This window comes from Eublepharis macularius, chromosome 5 (genome assembly GCF_028583425.1).
Source record: "Eublepharis macularius isolate TG4126 chromosome 5, MPM_Emac_v1.0, whole genome shotgun sequence".
Classification (NCBI taxonomy): domain Eukaryota; kingdom Metazoa; phylum Chordata; class Lepidosauria; order Squamata; family Eublepharidae; genus Eublepharis; species Eublepharis macularius.
In genome coordinates, this window is record NC_072794.1 from 49,767,737 (window position 1) to 49,790,104 (window position 22,368).

The 22,368-nt window shown below is 40.5% G+C and overlaps 1 protein-coding gene across 1 annotated transcript in view; it reads right to left on the minus strand.

Moving 5' to 3' along the window:
• LOC129331249 (uncharacterized) overlaps positions 1-22,368 on the minus strand; it is a 42,617-nt gene that overhangs the window by 14,744 nt on the left and 5,505 nt on the right. Inside the window, exons 2-16 of the mRNA XM_054981693.1 lie at positions 18,010-18,205; positions 15,513-15,649; positions 15,081-15,172; positions 14,446-14,794; positions 13,176-13,208; positions 11,724-11,753; positions 10,479-10,520; positions 9,562-9,606; positions 7,961-8,002; positions 6,139-6,177; positions 4,743-4,769; positions 4,292-4,330; positions 3,012-3,029; positions 2,093-2,125; positions 1,049-1,075 (exon numbers count right to left, since the gene is read on the minus strand). Of these exons, the coding sequence (XP_054837668.1) occupies positions 1,049-1,075; positions 2,093-2,125; positions 3,012-3,029; positions 4,292-4,330; positions 4,743-4,769; positions 6,139-6,177; positions 7,961-8,002; positions 9,562-9,606; positions 10,479-10,520; positions 11,724-11,753; positions 13,176-13,208; positions 14,446-14,794; positions 15,081-15,172; positions 15,513-15,649; positions 18,010-18,205 (1,149 nt within the window). The remainder of the gene's footprint in view (positions 1-1,048; positions 1,076-2,092; positions 2,126-3,011; positions 3,030-4,291; positions 4,331-4,742; positions 4,770-6,138; positions 6,178-7,960; positions 8,003-9,561; positions 9,607-10,478; positions 10,521-11,723; positions 11,754-13,175; positions 13,209-14,445; positions 14,795-15,080; positions 15,173-15,512; positions 15,650-18,009; positions 18,206-22,368) is intronic.

A 22,368-nucleotide genomic window follows, 5' to 3' on the forward strand; every position in this document is an offset into this window, starting at 1 on the left:
GGAGTGGTGTGCTCCCACGCTCGCAGTGGGCCATTTGGTCCCCAAATGGGCTGAATCGGCCTACTGTGGAGCATGGAAGCGCTGCCAGGAGGGCCCTGGACAGATCCTGCACTTCACAGTGGGCCAATTTTGGCCCTAAATGGCCCGCTGCAGTGTGTGGGAGTCCTCCCAGAGGTGGCATGAAGCGCTGCATGATGATGTCACTTCCTGAAAGTGACATCATCACATTAAAGGTGAGTGCTGGGTCTCCCACTTCCCACTGGGAGGGTAAGGAGAACTGGCAAGCCTAGTGGTGAGCCAAAAAAGGGCAAATAGAAGGATGAGAAGTTTAATGGCAATAGGTTTGCCCATCTCCAGGTGGTGGATGGAAATCTCCCAGAATTACAACTGATCTCCAGGTAAGAGAGATCAGTTCCCCCAGAGAAAATGGTGGGTTTGGACAGTGACTCTTTCCAGGTATTTCCCTACCCAGAGCTGGCTACCCTAGATGGCAGGATAATCTCTGGGAGACCCAGCCTGACCACCTAAAGCCCAGACAGGATTAGGTGGTGCTGGAACAAGAAGGAAGCTCCCAGGAAAGGTGAAGATGATTGGCTGCAGGATCTCATGAGACGAGGCCCTATCATGGAGGGTGAGGACAGGGCCAAAGCTGGTGCAGGTAATAAGACTGAGGTTAAAGGGGGTTGGAAGCTAGTTGATGAGGACATGCTGAACCTAATGCTGGAAGATGAAAGACCTTGGGGAGAAGAAGGGAACATGGGTTAACCTCCTCTCTCCCTCTCTCAAGGCTCTCAAGCAAAAAGATGCTTAGATGTTGACCACAGCTGTGGGGCGGGGGAACACTGCTCAGCCTCCTACTAGAACAAGAACAACAAAATTTTGTCTAGACTGGGTTTAAAGGCCTACGTTCAGTGCAAGATATTAAAGTGTTTTTTTACACAGTTGCTGTTTCACAGTGCTATAGGACATTGCCTTTTTTACAAGAATTTTTGTGGATATTTCGATCTTATTTCTTCCTGGGACATTTTGAAAGGGAAAAAAAGCTTACTTGGACCTGGATTTTGCTGGAGGAACTCTGAAAAAGAACCATAAAAATAGTTATATTTTTGTACATAAAAGTGTGACATGCAGCATTATCAAAAGCATTTTTGCACAGGATTGTACTCTGTTGAAGAGGTCTGATAGCGCAGTCCTAAGCAGAGTTACACCTTTCGAGGCCCACTGAATTCAAAATACTTAGAAGGGTGTAACTCTGCTTATGATTACAATGTTAATTCATAGGAAGTGTGCTTAGGACTACACTCCAGTGCAACATAGGGGTGCCATTCCCCTGCCTGGGGTGGGGGATTCCCAGCTCCCACACTTCCCCCCCTGTGCCCACTTACTTGGCTGGCGGGGGGTGCACTCCCCAGGGCATGCTCCCCGGGCAGTGCAGTGCACTCCCGTGCCTCAAATCGCACCCCGCAGCGGGCCCGTTTCAGGTAGAATTGGGCCCTGCAGCAGGCAGTTTAACTCCTCATGAGTGTGGGGGGCACCCTTTCACCTGCATGGCAGCCACTGCTGCCACCACTTCTGGAAGTGATGGCGCCACACAGCCAGCATGATGACATCACTTCCGGAAGTGATGTCATCACGCTGGCTCTGGGGGCTGTGTACACATGAAAGGTAACCATGGATCAGAGGAAGGTAAGTGCCAGGTCTCAATCTTCCCGCCAGGAGGATAGAGGGACCTGGCAACCCGAGTGCAACATCTCCTATAAAGGAACACTGTGAAGGAGCAGATCATGTTGGTATAATCAATATCCTTCAATTTACTTTGGTAGATCTTCAACAACTAGGCAAAGATACAAAGAGAAATTCTATCTTAACTTTCCATGAGGTGATCATGACCTCTCTATTTGCTGTATCATTCTTTACACAACCATGGGAATGCCTATATATTCATGGGACCAAAGGCAATATAAAAATAAAGATCATCAGCACATTATTAAGGCAATCTCCTAGTCTCGTCAACAAAAATACACTCAGCACTTGTATGTCTCTGTGTTGGTAATACATAGTCAAATATGCTAGATAGAGCAAGGATTCTTACCTGGGACTGGATAATTTTGGAATGGGCATATTTCTGAAATAAAATTAGGAACCATTAATTTTTTCTCATTCTCCAGAATCCTTTACCACACACTGAGGTTTTAAAGCAGCCCTATATTAAAATGATGCCTTGAAGCTAGGTCATTTGAAAAACCACTATTGCATAGAAATAACTTGCTCTACAGAAATATTGACAAATTTCAAAATGAATTGGATACTCATAGAGTTTATCTCAGCTAACAAATCAGATATGTTGAGTATGATAACCAGGCCCTAAATCGTTTGCTTAGCTTGTCTGCTATTCCAGCTTTCTAAGTGTGAGAGCTGGGAAAATGTTGTATTAAGCCCTGTTCATATCAAGATAAATGATATTGGTGGCTGGCTAAACACCGCCAAAGATTGTTATCACCAGTGAAGTGGTGAAGCCACCACGTTGCTGCTACTGCTAATATTAAAACAAACACTAATGAAAGAAAACCTTTAAATGAGCTAAGCCCTACCCTCATGCAGTAATGGCAATATTGCAAAATCTGTTATTTTAAATTATATGCAACATGACCTAATTCAACCAGGATCTTGTCATCTTCCTAGAGGATATGTTTTCTGCTATCAACAGAAATATTCTCTCAAGCTAGGAACAACGAAGTTAAACTAAATTCATGTGCGCGTTGCAAAGCTCAAGAAGGTTTGAAATGCAGTAGTTAATCAGCCTTCTTGCTTGGCCATCAATAGATGCAGAAACCCACTATAAGCACATTTAAAACTGACTTTCTCTTTTTGAGCCCTGCGTGCCAAACTGCAGGAAAGAAGAGGAAAATGTTTTAAATAGCATGTAGATAGAAGAACTAGAGTCGATAGACAAAAGATCTGTTCTCATAGTTCTCATTATTCCCTTATATTTAAAATGGAAGTGTACTTACCGACGAGTAAGTTTCACGCTATTGGAAAAGGAGGGAAAACATACTATTGGATTATTACTTTTATTATCAGTTTATGTAATGCAGACAACATCTGAAAGGCAACCTTTCTTTCTACACCCTTGCAAATGCCCAAGAGGTCGTAAGCAAGTTTAGGGTTTGTAATAAAACGGTTGGTTAGCAGATAACCAAAGATCACAATAGTCTTGAAACTGCATAACAGACCATAGAAGCAACTACCAATTTACCAATACATTTAAACTGTGCAAGTGTAAATGCTTGAATGACATGATGGCACACCATATTTTATGAAATTCTATAGCAACTCATAATAATAAGTATGATGTTATGCTGGGAATGGATCACGTGGGATAAGATGCAGGTGGACAGGTACTCGTTTCCATGTATCAATGCACAATTTTTCATTCATAAGACATAATTATTTTTAAAAGCTTAGGGGACTGCTTGAATAAGCACTGGCTTAACTATTTTCACTGTTTTAATTATCTGCTTTAATTGCCTCTTTTAAATTGTGTGTTTTAATTCATTTAAAAGGTGATTTTAAAAAATATTTTATCTATTAATGTCACTGGGTCATGATTGTATCAAGGAAAAGGCTGCAAATGTTCTAAACAAATACTATTTCATATTTAACTGTAGAATGTGCTGATAGAGCTTAGCTGAGTAGGTAAGTCCCTCGGACAACAGAATGCAAGTAGAGAGAGAGGTTAACACTAGAGATGGGCATAAATTGAAATACGAACCAAAGTTCGTGACGAACCAGGCCAGTTTGTGGTTCATAAACCAGCAGTTCGTCAGAGCCCATTTCTGATGAACCGCCACGAACCTGAGGGTGGTTCATTTTTTGGTTCGTCACTGCCTGTGCCGACCAATCAGTTTCCTAGGCAACAGAAGATGGACTTCCTGCAGACCTTCTGCTGACCCAGAAGTGGCCTTCTGCTGGCCCAGAAGTGTGACATTTTCACAAACCAAACGAACCAGTTCATGGTTCACGGGGCAGGTTCGTGGGGCAGGTTCGCAGGGCAGGTTCGTGAAAGTTCATGGTTCGTGAAATGTGACGAACCACAAACTGCACAGTTTGAGTTTTTTCCAGTTCGTCCTCATCTCTAGATAACACATCCTTTTTGCTAAAAACAGAACCCTGTTCCCCACTTTAGAGGTAAATGGGCAGATGTGGGTTAACAGTTCACCTCCATTTTATCTATTTTCGTCTCAACATTCTCTGACTTACTTCAAAAATGTGAAGCAGAAAAAAGGCTTACCTCAGGTGGGAAAGGTTGACTCTCTGGATAAGATACCACCTGTAAAAAGCAAACAGTAACAATATGATTATCCAAGGAAACTGTGATTTATAATAAGCAGAGAAAAAGCAAAGAAAATAAAAATTGTGAAAGTATTTGGAATGCTAGGAAAGAATATAGTGTTGCAGAGCCACCATCTCTGCTAATTTTGGGCTAGTAAATCATGGAATAGTGCTAAAAACGTCAAGAAATAACCTTCCTTCTCTTACCCTACCCCAATCTGAGTAATGGCTGAAAGCAATTCTCCTGTGATGGAAAGATTTGCTAGATAATATTATCTGGCTGATTTATTATAGCTGTGTAGTCATGAAGAAAGGCATTGCTGACTTGTCATCACACCATTAACTGTCATAGCAATTTACTGCCAATTAAAATCTAGTCTTTAAAATTTATTGGAGGAGAGAAAACATACCTTGGCTCCTTTCTCTGTGGACACCGACTGCAAGAAATAAAACAACCAAATACACGCTTGTTTATTTACTTACATTTTTAAAAGATTTTATCATCAATCAAGGTGATAAAGAATAAAGCAACAATAAAATCAAATACACACAACAAAGAATAACCAGCAGGTCAAATAAAATCAAACAGCATAAATATTAATTAAAGCAGCAGCAAATAGTAAATTATAAAAGAAATCACCAGATCTCTAAGATTGTTAGAGTGATCACTGATTGATATGAAGTCTTCCCAGACAAATAACTATGATCACCAGAACAAAATGTCTTCAAAATGAAAAATTCTTTTATTGTCAATATATTTAATACCCCATCTAGACTAAGAAGACTAAATAAGGAGTGGCTTTATACTATAAAAAACAAAGATCACAGCAAGTTTCTCTTGGACAAATACTTCATAGAACAATCCAAAATGGTGATGAGTGGAAAATTAGAGCATTCCAAACTCATTGTAGTATGGAGCTCAGCTAAAGTTGTCTCCCTGTTTTATGAAACTATTGTAGGAATTCCTACCGGACACCGAACACATTACACTGATCATCATTACACTTCCTTTGAAATCATGGAGGCAATATGGATAGTGGCTCCAAATTTGTGAAACCCTTTACAAAAGGAGGTCCACCAATCCCCAAACCAGATGCCACTGTAAGACATTTTTATTTCAGTAAGCTTTTATGGCATGGTAACTTAATTTTTTATACAGATTACTACGGTCTACATTACATTTTTTTTTTATTTTCCAAGGACTTACATTTCCCCCCTTTAATTCAATGGGATTTACCTGTGCTTAATTTTGGCTTCATTATCCCCTATTCATTTTATTGTTAATGGATTTATTATCAGTGGCCTTGACCATTTTGAAGAAAGATTCAGTTAGCACTTCACACCTTTCTCATTTGTCTTGGGGTTGATTTGCATGGCTATTTTTAAGGTGTTGAAGTCAGAGCAAGCAGTTTTACATACAGATTGTGGGATGGATCCTGTGAAAACCTTCACTGACCGAAGGGATTTCTATCAGCAGAATGAAACTTCCCCATCCACTTCTCGTGTGGCAGCCTAAAATGCTCCCAAAATGCTCTTCCTGGGAGACAGGGCACTCCAGGAGCAGCATGTGAGGAGAACTGGTGAAAATGGTCCCACTGTCATCAGTGATTTTTTTTTTGTTGGATCTAAGTCTTTGTGAACAGTTTGCTGGATATCAGGCTTCTGACTCAGTATATCCTGGTTCAGCCCAACTTTTGAAGTTGTGCTGAGTGTGATTGTATGCTGAATCACTCACAAGAGCAGTTAAATCATAGGAGAAGTTGTTCATGCAGAAAACCAAAAAACTAATGCAAAAAGCACACTTACCTGGCCGTATGAAGACTGACCACTAGTGTCGGATGCACTCTGTAAACAAACCAAAATTCAGTTACTCTCTTCTTCTAAATTGTTTGGTTCAACATATATTGAGGAACAGAAGGATGCCTTCTGTAGTCCTCTGTCCAATGCAGGAAGGGTGAATCAACAGCTAACTTATTTCAGCAACATTAATAGTTCAAGCAAATTATAAATAGGAATAAAATTAAATATAAGTCCCAAGCATTTTGGACTCTACCAGTAGCTTTAGGCTATGGCGTGCACTGGTGGAACAGGTATGCACATAATCCTGGTATGGTCGCTTTTTCAGCTACAAAGATAAAAGTTGTTGTTTTGATTTTTGTAACACTAAATGTTCAAGAGTAGATAAAGTCTGTATCATTGAGAGGGAGAGTAGTTGGACATTTCTACTCTGCTTCCAGGGAATTAGATGTGGCAGCATCTAGGGAAGAGGCCATGGCTCACTGGTCAAGCATCTGCTCTGTATGCAGAAGATCTCAGGTTCAATCCCCGACATCTCCAGCTAAAGGTCAAACTAAACATCTAGTTTTTTAAAGAGTTGGATCCAGGTTTCCCAGACCCAACTCAGATTTCTTGCAGCCACACAGCAGCTGTGGGGAATGGCTATTAAAGAATAAAGACTCAGAACGCCACTGCAGGGGGAGGAAATGCTTCTGCCTTCCTCCCACAAGCCATTTCCCCATGTTAAAATAGCATGAGGGAGGATATTTCCCTGGTTTTACTGCTCCATATACACAGAATACTCCATGTGGAAGAGCAAAAACAGAGACTCCCCCCTTTGCTATTTGGGCAAATGGCTTGAGCGGGGAGGGGGGCAGAGGTATTCTGAGATCTTTGGGGGTCTCTTTTGGGTGAGGAACCCGAGTTGGTTCTGGGAAACCTGGAGCCAACCCTTGAAAAAGGATAAGCTGGTAAGTGATGTGAAAGACCTCCACCTGAGTCCCTGTAGAGCCACTGCCAGTCAGAGGAGTCAATAGTGATCTTGATAGACCAATGGTCTGACTCAGTATGATGCAGCTTCATGTGTTCATGTGCTCAGCATAAGCCTTGTTGTATTTTAATAGCTGCTTTGCAAGTTTATTGTTAAAATTTGAAAGTGTGTCCCATTAGGGAGACTGTAGTTAGTTCCTAGGCAGACCAGGCCCTCTAGACTGAAGGGGAGGAGCAGGGGGAAAGTAGGGGGGAGATAGAGAAGAAAGTAAAGCAGGGACTAAAACAGAAGAATAAAACCTGTTGTTAAGTATTCTGCCTGATGTTGTCTCCTTGCCTGCAATAAGCCACAAAAGCCCTGTACAGTGCCACTGCTGTTAATCTCCAAGTATCTACATTAGTAACTTACTCTTTTCTATGCAGAAACAAGAATTTGCTGCTTATCCCATACTGAAGAATCTTCTCTAATGTATCTTCTGCATAATCTTTCTAGGAGTAGTTGTTTAATTGGCCAAATTGTTAGCCTTTTATCAGTTCTTATACCTATGATTCATTTTTTTATACTTCTGTTCTAGAAAAACCTCCCTCACCAAAGATGGTAATCTCTATTCCTCTTGAGAACTTCCACAAAATCAGAGTCAAAGTGCTGATCTGGATTGACCCAAAAAAGCAGCTCATATCTTCAACAAAAGTCATTCTAAGCAAAGGTGTTGCCTGTTCTGCACCTCCCAGAATCAGCACAGATTCTTTGTAAACAAAATAAATGAATTCGTCCGTTCTTTGATTTTCTGCGAGTACAAGTGCTGTCCTGACTATGCTGCTATTCATGATGAAAACACTATTGTTGATCAACAAGACTTACATCTCTGCAACCATGTTTATTGTAAACATCTGCAACTCCACCCTGTGAATAAAATATAAAACAGTTATATATTTTTTTCACTAGACAAGATATTCAACATGGCTTATGTATAACAGAATGATGTACAAGAACATATGTATAAGAAAATTACGATTAGAACCATAGCCAAGAAGTGTTAATAGGCTACTTTCCCTCCATTGGTCTATCCCTCCACCCCGTCTAGGGCCTCCTAAGTGACCCACAGTGTCCTAAGATCCAAGAGAGGAGGTCATAGATCCAGAGGAGTTAGCCGTGTTAGTCTGTAGTAGCAAAATCAAAAAGAGTCCAGTAACACCTTTAAGACTAACCAATTTTATTGTAGCATAAGCTTTCGAGAATCAAGTTCTCTTCGTCAGATGCCTGATCAAAACTGGGGAGAGGAGGTGTTCACCTTATTCTTCCTCTTGTCATTTCTCTCTCTTTCTCTCTCTCTTTCTCTCTTTTTCAGACAGTGGAGAGAGGCCCTGTCCTTCTTGTCAGGCCCTCCTCCCAACATCTTCTAAGAAGGGCAGTCCATGCATGACCCCAGACCTCACGGGAAGAAAGCCCTCATAAGAGGCTGTAAGCAACTCTTGTCATTCCTTCAACTTTCTCCAGCCTCTCACTGTCCTGGAGTAGCCCAGAAAGCTACTGATGAGCTGTTGGTTTGGTGGTGCCCCTTTAAAAGGGCCCAGCTCCACAGTGACCTCAAAGGGATTCTTACACTCCAGGACGAGGGATGGCGACTCTCCATAAATTTAATAAAATCATGGTCTTGGAAAGAAGGAAGTCCGTCAAAGTCCAGCCTCTTGCACCAAAAGGCAAGAATACATGCCCATCTCCATCCATCCATACTTGAACCTGTATTACAAATTGTCATAAGCAGCCAGCAGGTTCAAGAAGGGGCATACAAGCAAATAGCTCCAAGAGACTCTTGTTGTAAGACAAGTGACATGGGCTGTTGAGAAGAGCTGTAGAAACTTGTTGGCTTCTAGATTTTTGCCCAGTGCAGCAGAAGATGGTACTTGATAAGGGTTTGCATTCAATTTATCACAGGCTTACCAGCAATCTGTAGCCATGGGAAATAATTACTACTCCACCAGAAATCCAATGAGCAAAGAGTAAAGACATCAATTCAACTTGATATCAGAAGCAAAATCTTCAAAGCCACAGATCTTCTAGGGAGACCAATATCCCATTTGGTGAAATTTCCTACTTGTCAGTGGCATCCTCCAAGAATGATGTATTTCAAAGGGTCCAATGCATGCCGTACCCCATGCAGAAAATACCTGCAGCAATCTAGATTCGTGCAGTGTATGAAAAGTGAAGCTTCTTCAGTGTCCATCTGTTAATGGACCCCTTTCGGTGATTCATTTCACAGAGTTCTCAGTGCACATTGATGATAAAATGCCCACAATGGGATAAACTCAATTGTCCTTAAATCTCTTTGAGGGCATTTGCAAGCTGACTCCATGTTGTTTTGCAGCAGTGCTTACACATCACACATTCTCAAGTATCTGGTGACAAAATATGTTAGGTAAAATTTACACTACAACACAATTCAAAATCAAAAGAATACTTACTCCAACACAGCTGCTACTGCTGCCTCCTTCTTTAACTACAATAACCTGCAATAAAAAATGATGCCAGTCATAAACTGCTTTATGCTTTAGAAACAGAGATGTGAGAGGAAGGAATTATCACTGGTTATGTACTGCACAGTAATTCTAAACATCAGCTTTAGAGGCTTGGGCAGACTCAGTGTTTCCTAGTCTTTTAACCATGTTTATGGACTGAATGTGGCAGTTGGATAGATGACCCTGCAAGTCCCTTCCAGCCCTATGATTCTATGATTCAGGGCAACAAGCTTCTTGTTCGGCCATCCCACTTCTCATCCCTGACCATTACACATAGTTTGGTTTAAACAGAGTTTGAAAGTCAGCATTGTGTCATGGTTAGAGTGTCAGATAAGGATCTGGGAGAACCAGGTTCGAATCCCTACTCTGCTATGAAGCTTGCTGGATGATCTTGGGCCAGTCACATGCTCTCAGCCTAACCTATCTCATGGCATTGTTGTGGAGATAAAATGGAGGAGAGAATTATGTAAGCCACCTTGGGTCCCCCTTGAGGAAGGTATAAGTAGAGTAAATAAATAAAAACTGGATTCAAACTATGCTTTAAGGCCAGTTGTAGTATAGTGGAGAGAGTGGTGACAAAATGTGTTAGGTCTCATGCCATTTCCCCTCAGAAATTCTCCTACCAATCCATTTTATTCCAAACTGGTAAGCATATGTCTAGAACCCCAGAGGAGCAAAAAGCAGCTTGGGAAGTTTCCAGGGCAGGGCAGAAGGGCAGAAGACTGCATAAAAAGTCATCCTTTCCAAGGACTCTTTGCATTGGAAAGCAGCTGTCAGCTAAAGTGTAATGGTGTAACCTGGCCCAAAGCAAGCCTTTAGAAGGAAAAGTTAACTGAAAGTAACACAAAGAAAGCAATATTTACCTTGGACAGGCTGCCACCACTCTGAGAGGATCCTTTGGAACCCTGGAGTTAAATGAAGCTTTTAACTACTGTAAAGTATGGCAGGGGATACATTTAAATCAAAAGTAACCATTCTCTGAATTCAGATACCACAATGTACAAATTAAAAAAGAAAAACAGCACATTTGTTATAAAGAGAATTGCTATGAAAGTCTTATTCAGTGAAAAAGATGCAATACCAAAGCCAACAACATCTGCAGAGTGAACATGTAAGATCAAGAGAGTAATGGGTAGGAAGGTGAGGAATAGCCAACACTTCTTAGCCAGGCTATTATCTTTCCTTGACTCAAATTTTGATTTGTCATCTAAGACAGACCTTCAAGGAAAGGACACTAAATCCTTTTCCACATGGGGTGTTTTTGTTGGTCTGATGTCAGCCAGAGAGAGAGCCCCTCCTCTGTGCCAGGGATTTTATTATCTGTTTGCCCACCCCTTTGCAGGCCAAAGGGGTATATCAAAGGAATTTTTCCTGGTGTCTTCAGGAAAGGACATTCTGGCATTTTAGATCTCCAGACTAGAGATGGGCACGAACTGGAAAAAAACCCAAACCATGTAGTTTGTGGTTCATCAAATTTCATGAACCATGAACCACGAACTTTCACGAACCTGCCCCTGGTTCGTGAACTGGTTTGTTTGGTTCATGAAAACATCACATCCAGGTCAGAAAATCATCACTTCTGGGTCAGCAGAGGGTCACTTACGGGCCAGCAGAAGTTCACTTCTGGGTCAGCAGAAGATCTGCAGGAAGTCCATCCCCTGTTGCCTAGGAAACTGATTGATTGGCACCAGGCTGTCTGCAGTGACGAACCAAAAAATGAACCAAACGAACCAGCCTAAAGTTCGTAGCGGTTCATCAGAAATGGGATCTGAAGAACCGCTGGTTCACGAACCAGCCTGCTTCGTGCTTAATTTTGGTTCGTATTTTGGTTAGTGCCCATCTCTACTCCAGACTTCTGTTTCTGAAAATGTCAGCTTTTAGCAGAAAGTCTTAGCTGGCCACTCCATTGTTTGCTGCCTTGGGATCTCAAAAGATCTTGCGGAGTGTGGATAAAGCCCTTCTAGCTCTCCCCCTTCCCCTCAGTAAGCTGATAGGTAAGAAAAACTTCTTAAAATTGCAGGCTGAAAAGTTTGGAACAGTCCAAACACCCAAAATAAAATGCATTTCTCCACATAAAGAATGATACACTTTGGATAACTAGTGTTTACCTGGCCACAAGAACCACTGTTTGATCCACCCTGCCAAAAAACAAAACCCATCAAGAGTTATTTTACAAAAGAACTATGTAACTATTTTACAGAATTTTTAAAAAAAATGCTCTGAACTTTTGTTTAGAAAAGGATGTAAGCTAATATAAACCCAACTGTTTTGATTGTACCATTATTCTTCACTGTTGTTGATAGTTCCTTTAGTTTCCCACCCTTTGATCAAATAGACCAGGTTCATATAGGATTAATCAAAGAAGAAGTTTATTAGGACCAGAATAGTGAAACTGGACAGAAGATAAATTTAAATTCATCCAATTAAACAATTAAAACAGAAGCTTTTAGAAAACCCTGGATTATGATTGAGAGATATAATGGGTATTTATTTATTTAAAACATTTTCAGCCACCTTTCTCCCTTGCAGGAACTCAAGTGTTAACTCATAAGAAAACCATATTTTCTATTCACAATTTAGCACCTAGCATACAATTAAGATGAAAGAAGGAAACATTTCCTAGATTTTATTTCTGTATTTAATCTCTGGGGTAGTCATAGCATCACTTTGAGTCCCTTCTGAAAATACTTTCATGGTTTGGGAGTGTTCCCTTCTGATATTCTATCACTGAAAAACCTTGGCCACCTGAAATGGCATTTTCTTACAGCAACATCCTCCTCCTATGCTAGTATGACAAAGGGCTAGGTTGTGGGCTCCTCCCATGAGGGCCAGAACTTCTGATATTACTAGAGGAATATGAAATGACATACTTTGGCAGCTCCCATAAAGCCATAAAAGTAATTTCAAACAGGATCCTCCCTCTTCCTCACACATTTTCATTGCTAGTCAAACCTCATGTCTGCTGTTATTCCAGGTCAGCCAAACCACATTAACACCGCTTCATCAAGGGAACCCACATTGATTTCCTTTGCAATTACAGCTTTGGGGTAAGGCTGTCAAAAAGATATATGAGGTCTGGTACAACAGTAAGGTGCAACACCAAACATGTTTTCACAACTGAAGCTTACTTAAGGCCACAATACACATTGTGTGTGACTCAGGTTGGGACATAGGTGCTATGCCCAACCCAATTTAGCATGGCTTAGGTCTTATGTGTCAGAAGGCAAACTAGTCTAAACTTTGTGAGATAATGAGCTTATAAGACTGTATAGAAGAGTAATGAATACTGTTAAGCCAAGTAAGCCAAAGGCCTTCCTAACTTGTCTGGTTCTAAGCAGCCTATTTTTTCAGAGATCAGTCTCTATTTAACTATGTTACATAGGGATTATTCCCAAAAGAATCTGCAGAGGATTATTGTCCTAATATTATTTGGGGGAGAGATACAGGCATGTGTTACTATGTTTCCTGAACTAGCCTAGCAGGAATATATACACTAATCTCTAGGTAATCAAGAACAGTCGACACAAAAAACTGAGGAATTGTTGAAAAACGGTTCTTACCTCACCACATTTTATCTGCACATTCACAATGGACTGAAAAGAAAAATTAAAAGTGTTACTGTATTGTAAAAGATACTGTATGCCTAATAATCTCATACAGACCCATTTTGGCTATGTTTTGGCGATGTATGAGATGTTTTTCACAGTGACTAGAGCCCCAGATGGGGTGGGTGCAAGCAGACATTGCTGCAAGCTTGCTATATTAGCCCCAGACGGAATGGGCATGAGTGATGGCAAGAGCCTGCATTTCTTCTTTTTCCTTTCTTTTGAGAGGTGGGTGGTCAGGGCCCCTCCCAAGGCCCAGGGAAACTGCCCCTGTTGCCCACCAGCTAATACACCCCTGGGCAACTAATTGAGTAGGCAATCACTGGCTGTCTACCCATTATCGGAATGATCACCACAGGGATACCAATAAAAAGGCAACCCCTCTGCAAATTCTGCATGGACATACACGTACACGCACATGCAAAATCAAAATAATCACAGACTGATGGTTGCCCTCCATAAGGTAACATTAAGTAGTATTTATGTGCATGTGGAGAATTCACAGGAATTCAGTTTAGTGATATCTCCATTTGTAACCCTAAAGTTTCTTCCTGTTGTGAAGAGTGGCAAGAATTCACATCTACTTCATGTTCTAAGGTCCACTTCTTTTCCTAGTAGTGCCTATAATTTTGAAGAGCTTTATCAATAGGTTACAAGTAGATAGCCTGCTGATGGAAAAGTAGGCAGAGCAAATTCACCTTATTTTCCTCCTCACCACCCTCCCAACTCCTGAATCTTTGTGTCTGTGAGAGTTCCCCAACCCCAGCAGGGACGTGGTAGGGGAAAGGACACCAACAGAAAGATCCATTCCACTAGCAGAATACTTATAGGATTCCTCCTCCTCATTGTATTTATTTCTACAAATGCATGGTTACAACTTCCATCTAACTGCTTCTCATGCAACGCCAAGAAAGTACTCTCTGTTGGGACCAAATGGGATAGGCATATGATTTTGCTATTTGACAAATGCATCAGATATTATCATGTCATGCATACCTCCCACATAATGCCTGTTGCTTATGTTATTAGTGAGGTTTGTGGAACATAAGGAAATGCTAAGGTAACATAAGAACAGTTCCTAAGGAAGTTGGAACTAGGACAAGTGTATCTGGGACAGGTGATGCTTGGTCACATTTTTTTAAAATATGCACATGTACGATTCAGTTTAATTCCCTTTTTCCTTCATAAACAAACACATAGTTTGTAATAATGATTTCACAGGTACCTTCCTCCTGCTTCTCCCTGTGGAATTTCCTCTTTGGGGTTCTTCAATTTTTTCAAGTGTCTCATTTTCTCTGTTGGAGTCATCAGTTGTCTCAGGTTGCTCAAAGTCTATCTCAGACCCAATCAAGGTGTTGAAATCAACATTTTCATCACTGTTATCATATTTGTCTGAATCAGTGGTGATCTCAGAAACCAGGGATGTTACAGAATTGTTGGCTATTGCTGAGATATTGGTTGTCAGAGAATCATTGACCATTATGGAATCTTTAGTTGCATTGGAATATCTGGGTGAGAGTGTTTTGCTATGAACACCAACCCAGTAGGTGTCATAATCTTGAACAAAAGTTGCCCTAGAAAAAAAATGAGAATTATAATGACTGTGTGTGGCTTTTTTCTAATGTATTTTGGCATGTATTAAGTACAGCATCATTTCTCAAATTACCTTCAGCAGTAAGTGGGCCATTAATATGCTTATAGTTGGATTCCTTTAATTTCTAGGTTGCTATTCGACTGATTCAGGACATAGATTCCTTATGCCTTAACATAGTTTTTTAATGATTTATTTCAGGATATCGCTTTCTTTAAAGAGTTAAAGGCCATCTATAAATATTATATAACAATACATTTACAACTTACATAAGGCGTACTTTTTTGGTAATTCGAGGAGCAATCCAGGTAGTTCTAACTTGGTGCTTTATTCTGGGATTTGTGTGACTTACTGCTGAATTCTGAAATAAGAATACATATAAAATTGAGAATCATGGAAACTCAAGCGTACTTCCTTATGAAAGTCAAAGAATTTCTGTATATACAGTAACTGAGTATTACTATTATCTTGTTATATGTACCATTAGATCAAAAATAAATACTACTATTATAGCTGAAGTGAAAATTTGAAACAAATCAATGAATGTTCAGATTTCAGTTTTTGAAATTTGACCTCAAAGTGTGACTTCTTAAATTTTAGTATCACATTCTGACTGTTCTTTACTTTATTTATTTGGTTCTACAAATATTGTGGCACTGTTAAAAAGGCTAAGTAAATTCTCTGAACAAATGAACACATACCGAAATATTGGCACAGGGAAGGCCTCGTGTGTTTCGATCTATGATGCGAAATGTACCGACAGGAATATTTCCATGAATTTCTCGGGCCTGTACCATAAATCCTTTAAATCCAAACTTCGATGTTCCTTCTAGAACCACTAGAAATCAATAGATAAGTGTAAGTTTTCCATTACAAATTTCTGACACGGAGTTTTTCTCAGACAGGAACTTTGCTAACTGATTTGATCCGTTATAAGCATTCATAAAATGGGTTCTTCCCATAAACAATGACACTCATGGTGGCAAATAGCAATTAATCATCAGCATCTAAAAATGGTTTAGACTGATATATAGTACTAGGCCTGAAGTGCACAGAAGGTCTTCTTTGAGGGGAAAAGAGATGTATGGGAAGTTTTCTTTTTCCATGACAGATTTTTGATCCTGCTCCCAACAGATGACACTAGACTGTCCAGGTGTACGACTGAGCCAGAGACTGTTGATCTTCAACCATTTGAGGGTACACCGAGAACCAGCCTATTGCTAGATAAGCAGGCAGCAGCTGTGGCTAGGAGTGTCTTTTACCAGGAGAAGTTACAAAAGTTGTATCCTTTTCTAGTCAGAAAAGATATGGCCACTATAGTGCATGCTCTGGTAACATTTATATTTGAGGCGAAGCACCCTGTGCGGAGCTACACATGAAAGAGCTTGGAAACTTCTACTTGTACAGTATACTGCAGCCAAGATGTTGGCTGGAGTCGATTGTAGGGATATCTTGGCTCATCTACACTGGTTCTCTATTTGGTTCTGAGCCAAATTCTAGTGTTGAAACTCTATACATAAGCTTATCATTTGTCTGCCTATGACAGGCAAGCTTCCAACCTTCCCTCTATCACCCACACTTGAGCAATGGAGCACCGGGAGAAAAAAGGGGGGAGGGAACGGAGCAGAACGGAATCTATGATGCCACTCCTAGGTGATAACCCATAGAGACTGGGGGACTGCATGATTTCTTTGACTTTGCGTGATTTCTTCCACAATACTGACTATTTGCATACATTATCCTGATTTTGAGTTCATTATGAAGAAAGCGGTCTTTCCACCAGCCACTGATAATCTATTTCAGCCATTTCTGTGGCTTCAAATTTTGCAAACCTCCAGGTGGGGCTTGGAGTTCTATTGGAATTACAACTGATCTACAGTCTACAGTGATCAGTTTTCCTGGAGGAAATATCAGCTTCAGATAATAGACTGTATGCCATCATCTCTCCAGTGAGCTCCTTTCCCTCCTCAAACTCCGCTCCTCCCCAGTCACTGCCCCCAGATGTCCAGGCATTTCCCAAACTAGGGTTAGCACCCCAATTTCAGAATGCATTGCCTATAAACTTCCAAGTGTATCTTTGCAACCATAAGAGGTAGAAATTTGATTTTTTTAAATTATAAAAGTATGAAAAAAATTAATCCAAATTGTATTTGGGGTGTTTTCAGTACCCCAAACTAAATTCCAATACACCTTATGGTAGTAAAATAGCATTTGAAAATCTATGCCAATGGTAGATGAGTCAGTATGTTTCACAACCACCACCAGAGCCTGTTCCAAACATCTGTTATTATTAATCACTAACATTTTTGGTACTTACGAGATTATCTTTCTACCTAGCATATATCTGTAGTAGAATGAATGTTCTATATGTAGCAACTAACACAACTTCCCTGGATCAGTTTTCTTTTGCAAAAATGAATGGGACATTTTTTTTATCCCAATACATTATATTGACTTGGATAAAATACTACAGGGAAAGTCAGCTGCTTTTAAAAGTGTTGTTTTGTCCCCCCAGGCCCTTTGCTATTTACAGAAAGAAAAATGCCTGCAGTTTAGGGCCATTGTGATAATGGCCTAAAATAACAAAGTTTTTGATCTAATTCTTCCGTCCCCACCTCCCAAAGTACAACCAAAGTGGCATTTTACCCCAGAAATGGTGCTTAATTGATTAAATAAAAGTGTAGATGTTTAGGAACTATTATTCTGCATTCAGTACCTCATTCAATGCTTTTTCTGTGCTTCTGCAGAATTATAGCATAATCAAAGTCCTGACAATATTGAAAGTGGCTGATTTATATATTCTTGAATACAATTCTATTCTTCAGACTAGAAATATATTTTGGTACACAAACTGATCTCACAGATGATGTACCACTATGGCAAAGTTTTGTAATGTTCAAAAACAGTATTTTCTTACGAACTTATGCACACAGGCATAGCCTGGGCAATGTGTAAAAATCATCAAGAGAGAGAACATGACAGTATGAATTATTCAAGTACAGCCTGAAAACAATTTTCTACTTTCTCATAAGTGCAACTATCAGGAAGCTCTCGAACACTCTTAATTAAAATTAGGTAGGACCAAAAGTGCTTCAAAGACCTACTAATTTTCCCAGTCCACCAGCTGGCCAAATGTGATCTCGGCGAATTTATATAATGTATCCATTATTTACCACCCAGAAATGACATGTGATTTACCTTGTATTTCATTTCCTGGATCATATCTATCAAAAGATACAGAGATAACAAAAGGTGGAGGGGACTTCTGTGGTGCTACCCCATGGTCTGGCAACATGGAGTCACATGCTATTGAAACATCGCCATATGGGTATCCAAAAACAGTTGCTGTGAATGCAGCACAAAATAGAACCACGAAGAAAGGATATTTATCCATCTGAGGAAAGAGAACAAAACAAGCTATAAGAAGATGGTAGAGTTGTTGTTGACAAGAACAAGGAAAGATGGTAATTGCATTTATTAAGTGTTGTCATTCCTCAATATATATGTAACCCTTTTACTCGTGTTCAACAAAATTTACCTGATCAATGGACATTAAAGAAGTTCTCCAGTACATTTGTTTTACACATGGGAGATTCATGGTGTTAATGCTGTGGATTCAGTTTGCTGCAGCCCCACATCCATACAAAGGGGACACAAGACATTACTGGTGGGGATTAAGGGGTCTCATGGAAACTGAGACAGTGACCGCTCCAAGAGCACCAGTGAGTCCCTGGATTAAGCAGGAATCTGAATTCTGGCTTCCAACATCACACAAATGCTATCTGTTACCAGGGGAGGGGTGGAATTTCTTTTTTTGAAATTTCCTTTTTTAGATACAGCAGAGGGTTTCCTTCTCCTCCTCCTGCTCCATCTGTCCCCTTAAATAACCTCTCTTCAGTTCACGCCAATACGGTGGATCTATTATTGTTGTTGTTTATTTATAGTCTGTCTTTCTGAGATCCAAGGCAGATTACACACAGCAAGGAAATACAATATAATCAATATCTAGGACATCCACAGAGCAAAAATACAGCATAATCAACAGTTATGGCATTCAATGAAAATAGATACGATAGGGTATGGTAGGCGCAAATTTGAAAACTAACATAAAGCTGAATTCATAGATGTAACATTTCTGAATTACAGCATAAGTAATTAACATGACATCTTTAGCAACCTCGAACTACCCAGTAGGAGCATATCTACATCAGCAGACAGTACCCAATAGCCTAGTCTATAGCCCTGTCCCTTAGCAAGGTATATTTTTGAGCTATTTTTTATGACACAGCCCTATAGTTAAATAAATTATCAATGGAAGCCCCTATTTTTTCTCATACTGTCACTTGCTTCCTTTAAACTCAGTACAAATTTTAAAAGTATTTCAGCCCATTATAACCTCTCCAGGTCCAAGCCTGGCTCTAGAAGACAATTCCAGCCCATTTCCATTCCTGCTTCCCTCTAGTTGCAATCCAACACAGTTTTAGACTGCAGAGGTGAAACTCACAGACCTTTGGGGGAGGCAAAGAGGAGTGATCTTCGCTGGCTTTCCGGCTCACATTGTGTCTCCCTACACTTGGCAAACATGTGCCAAGGCATCTCCTATAGAGAGACTCTTAGGAACCTGGATTTATATAAAGGATGATGCTCTGGAGTAGGAAGGATTCTTGAAATTCATTGGGATTATTTGGGAGTAGTATTCTAAGAATCTCACTGAGAAGTCTACCATAAGAGCTGCAAACACAAATCATAATGGCACTGGTAAAATATAGGACAGTAAGAAATATTAGTGAAAGTAATATTCCATAACAAAAAAAATATCTCTCATGTGTAACTGAGTCCTTGACCTAATTGGGGGTGGGAGGGTGGGAATGGAATGAAGGGCCATACTGCACGGAATCCAAGCATTTTATGACTAGCATCTCTTGTGTGTTTTTGTTTGAAAAGCTAATTAGCAGCTTTATGTGGTTGCTTTGAAGGTCAGCTCTTCAAAGAGTTTCATGTAGTTACTAATTAGCTTCCTTTTAAATCCATAATAGATTCTAATCACCAAATTCTCGTGTTGCATGCAGTGATTTCTGTGGAACTTCTAGGAAAGCATGCTTTGGAAAAGTGCCCACCATCTATTGGAAAATAGCTGCAAACAGATATTGGGTACTGTCTCAAGCAAATATATATTGAAAGCACAAGAACATCACTAGAATCTTGAGAAAAAGCTTGTGATTCCAGACATGTAACTCCGGGGTTTCCACCAAAGCCAGGAAAGGCAGTAATGGTCATGCAGCTTCAGAACATGCCCATATATGAGAGTTCTCCTAGGCTAAGGAAAGAATGGGAAAAGCAGCTGGTTTGGGAGGGCCAAGAAACCCTCAAAGAAGTTTTAAAAGCCTTTCCACAGGGAAATAGCAGTGCCGTGAAAGCAACAGCAAATCGGAAAGAGTCGTTTTAGAAGGGGCTATCAGAGAGGGGAGTGTGAGGGCAAGGGCATGGTGCAAACAGTGGCTCCTTGTGTTACTAGTGTGTTTCCAGATTGGAGTTTCTTGTACTAAAAGCTCAGCATGGAAGTATTTAACTTAGTATACAGGAAGTTTTCTTTTTAAAGATCCTTTTTTCCCACCATAGGATTCTATAATGAATTCAAATGATCTTGTACACATTAAAGGAAAACTAGGTGCCCTCAAGAAAAAGAGGTGACCATGTTAAATTTACATACATTTCCACGCAGGTTATTGGCCCTGAGAGTCTCATTAAACAAGATGAGGTACACACGAAGGCTCAAGTGAAGAGAGATGCAATACTAGCCAGGAAGACAAGTTTTAAAAAGACAGATCAGAAGGCTTTGTCAATTTCCCTCTCTACAGAACTGCTTAGGGCAGGGGTGGGCAATTGTTTTGGCTCGGTGGCCACTTTGTGGGAGCGGAGGTTAGCGGAGGGCCGCACCTTTTAAAATGATTGCATTCATTAGTTAACTTTGCATTTCAGAAAAGGTATAAATTGTATCATAAAAATCAATAAATATAAATTAAATAAAATAGTGGTAGTTTTATTCAATTTATTTATTGTGCTAATTTCATATCATCTATAGCTGCAAGCACATTTAATTTTAGAATCAGTTTAATGAGACAAATGTAGGAATGAAGGAAATGAAGGAAATCTCGGTTCAAGGCGGATTTTTCAGACTGTCTTGGCGGGCCACAAAAAACTCTGTAGAGGGCTGCATGTGGCCCGCGGGCCTCAATTTGCCCACCCCTGGCTTAGGGCGTTGTTTATTTCTTCCCAGGCTCCCAGAAGGGGAGGTGAAACTGACAGAGCCTTTGGGGAGGCGGAGAAGAAATAAACAACACCCCACCCCCAACAGCAATCTTCTTTGCTGGCTCTGTAGAGAGGGAAATTGACAAAGCCTTCAGCTCTGTCCTTTAAATGCCTACATTTCCCAGCTAGCATTGCACATCTCTTCACTTGAGCCTCCGCGTGTACTTTATCTCATTTAGAAGCTGCTGAGAAGCATTTTTTTCCTGTTTCCCCACAGCATCATGGCACATTTGAGAGCCACCGGAAGTTTCCCTGGTTTTCCTCCAGTCTTTCTCCAAACCACTTTGCTCCAAAGTTTTAGATCACAGTAAAGCCAATATGGCTGTTGTCTAGGATAACCAGCTGGCACCCCTCATCACTACTCAGTTGGTTGGGCGGGGGGGAGAAATGGCAGGAAATGGGGGGACTTATTAGCTGCAAGGTGCACTTGCCAGCAACATAATGATGTCGCCAGCAATGTTCCACAGTATGCCTGGCAGTGACAACAGCATGTTTTCAGGTGAAGCCCTGGTATTTGGGTAAAAACCCATAGAGTTTTTGCCCAAATACCAGAATGGTTCTGGCAGACAGCTGACATGCTGTCACTTCCAGCAGTGATGTCAGCTCTCCCGACCCCTTGCCAGTTGCCAAGGGGACCTGGCAATCCTGCTGCTGTGTGGGTGGGAAAGTTCAGATTTTCCTGATCTCAGCCACATGGCAGCCATATTCCTTACAGTAGCCATTTCCTCCTCCAGCTATTGGAGGGTCTTTTTATTGGCATCCAAATGTATTAATATGGCCATAGACCAGCACAAGTCTTGTGTGAATTCCCAGTCGCCACAACAAAAAAGGTTACATATAATAATGTGAAAACAATATACTTTATGGGTTGTCCCAATTCCAAGCTTGAATTATTAAAAAAGAAAGTCTCTAGCACCTTTCATTGCAGAGGTAGAAGGAGAAAGGCACATCTCCTCAATGAAAGGAGCTAGAATCTTACTTTTTTTTCCAAATGAAAGCTGGGAATTCAGATCATGTGCTATACATATTGTTATAATGTTTTATCAATATAGCATTATTGAATTGCTTTTTTAAAAAAATGGAAATGGTACAAGAGAGAGGGAATGGCCACTGCCAGGGGATGGAGGAAGCAAAACTATGGGGAAACCTGCCATGACGAAGCTCCCTTGCCGCTGGGCTGTACTGGTAGCCATATCAATGGGGAACAGCAGGATTTGAGTCCAGTGGCACCTTAGAGACCAACAAGAT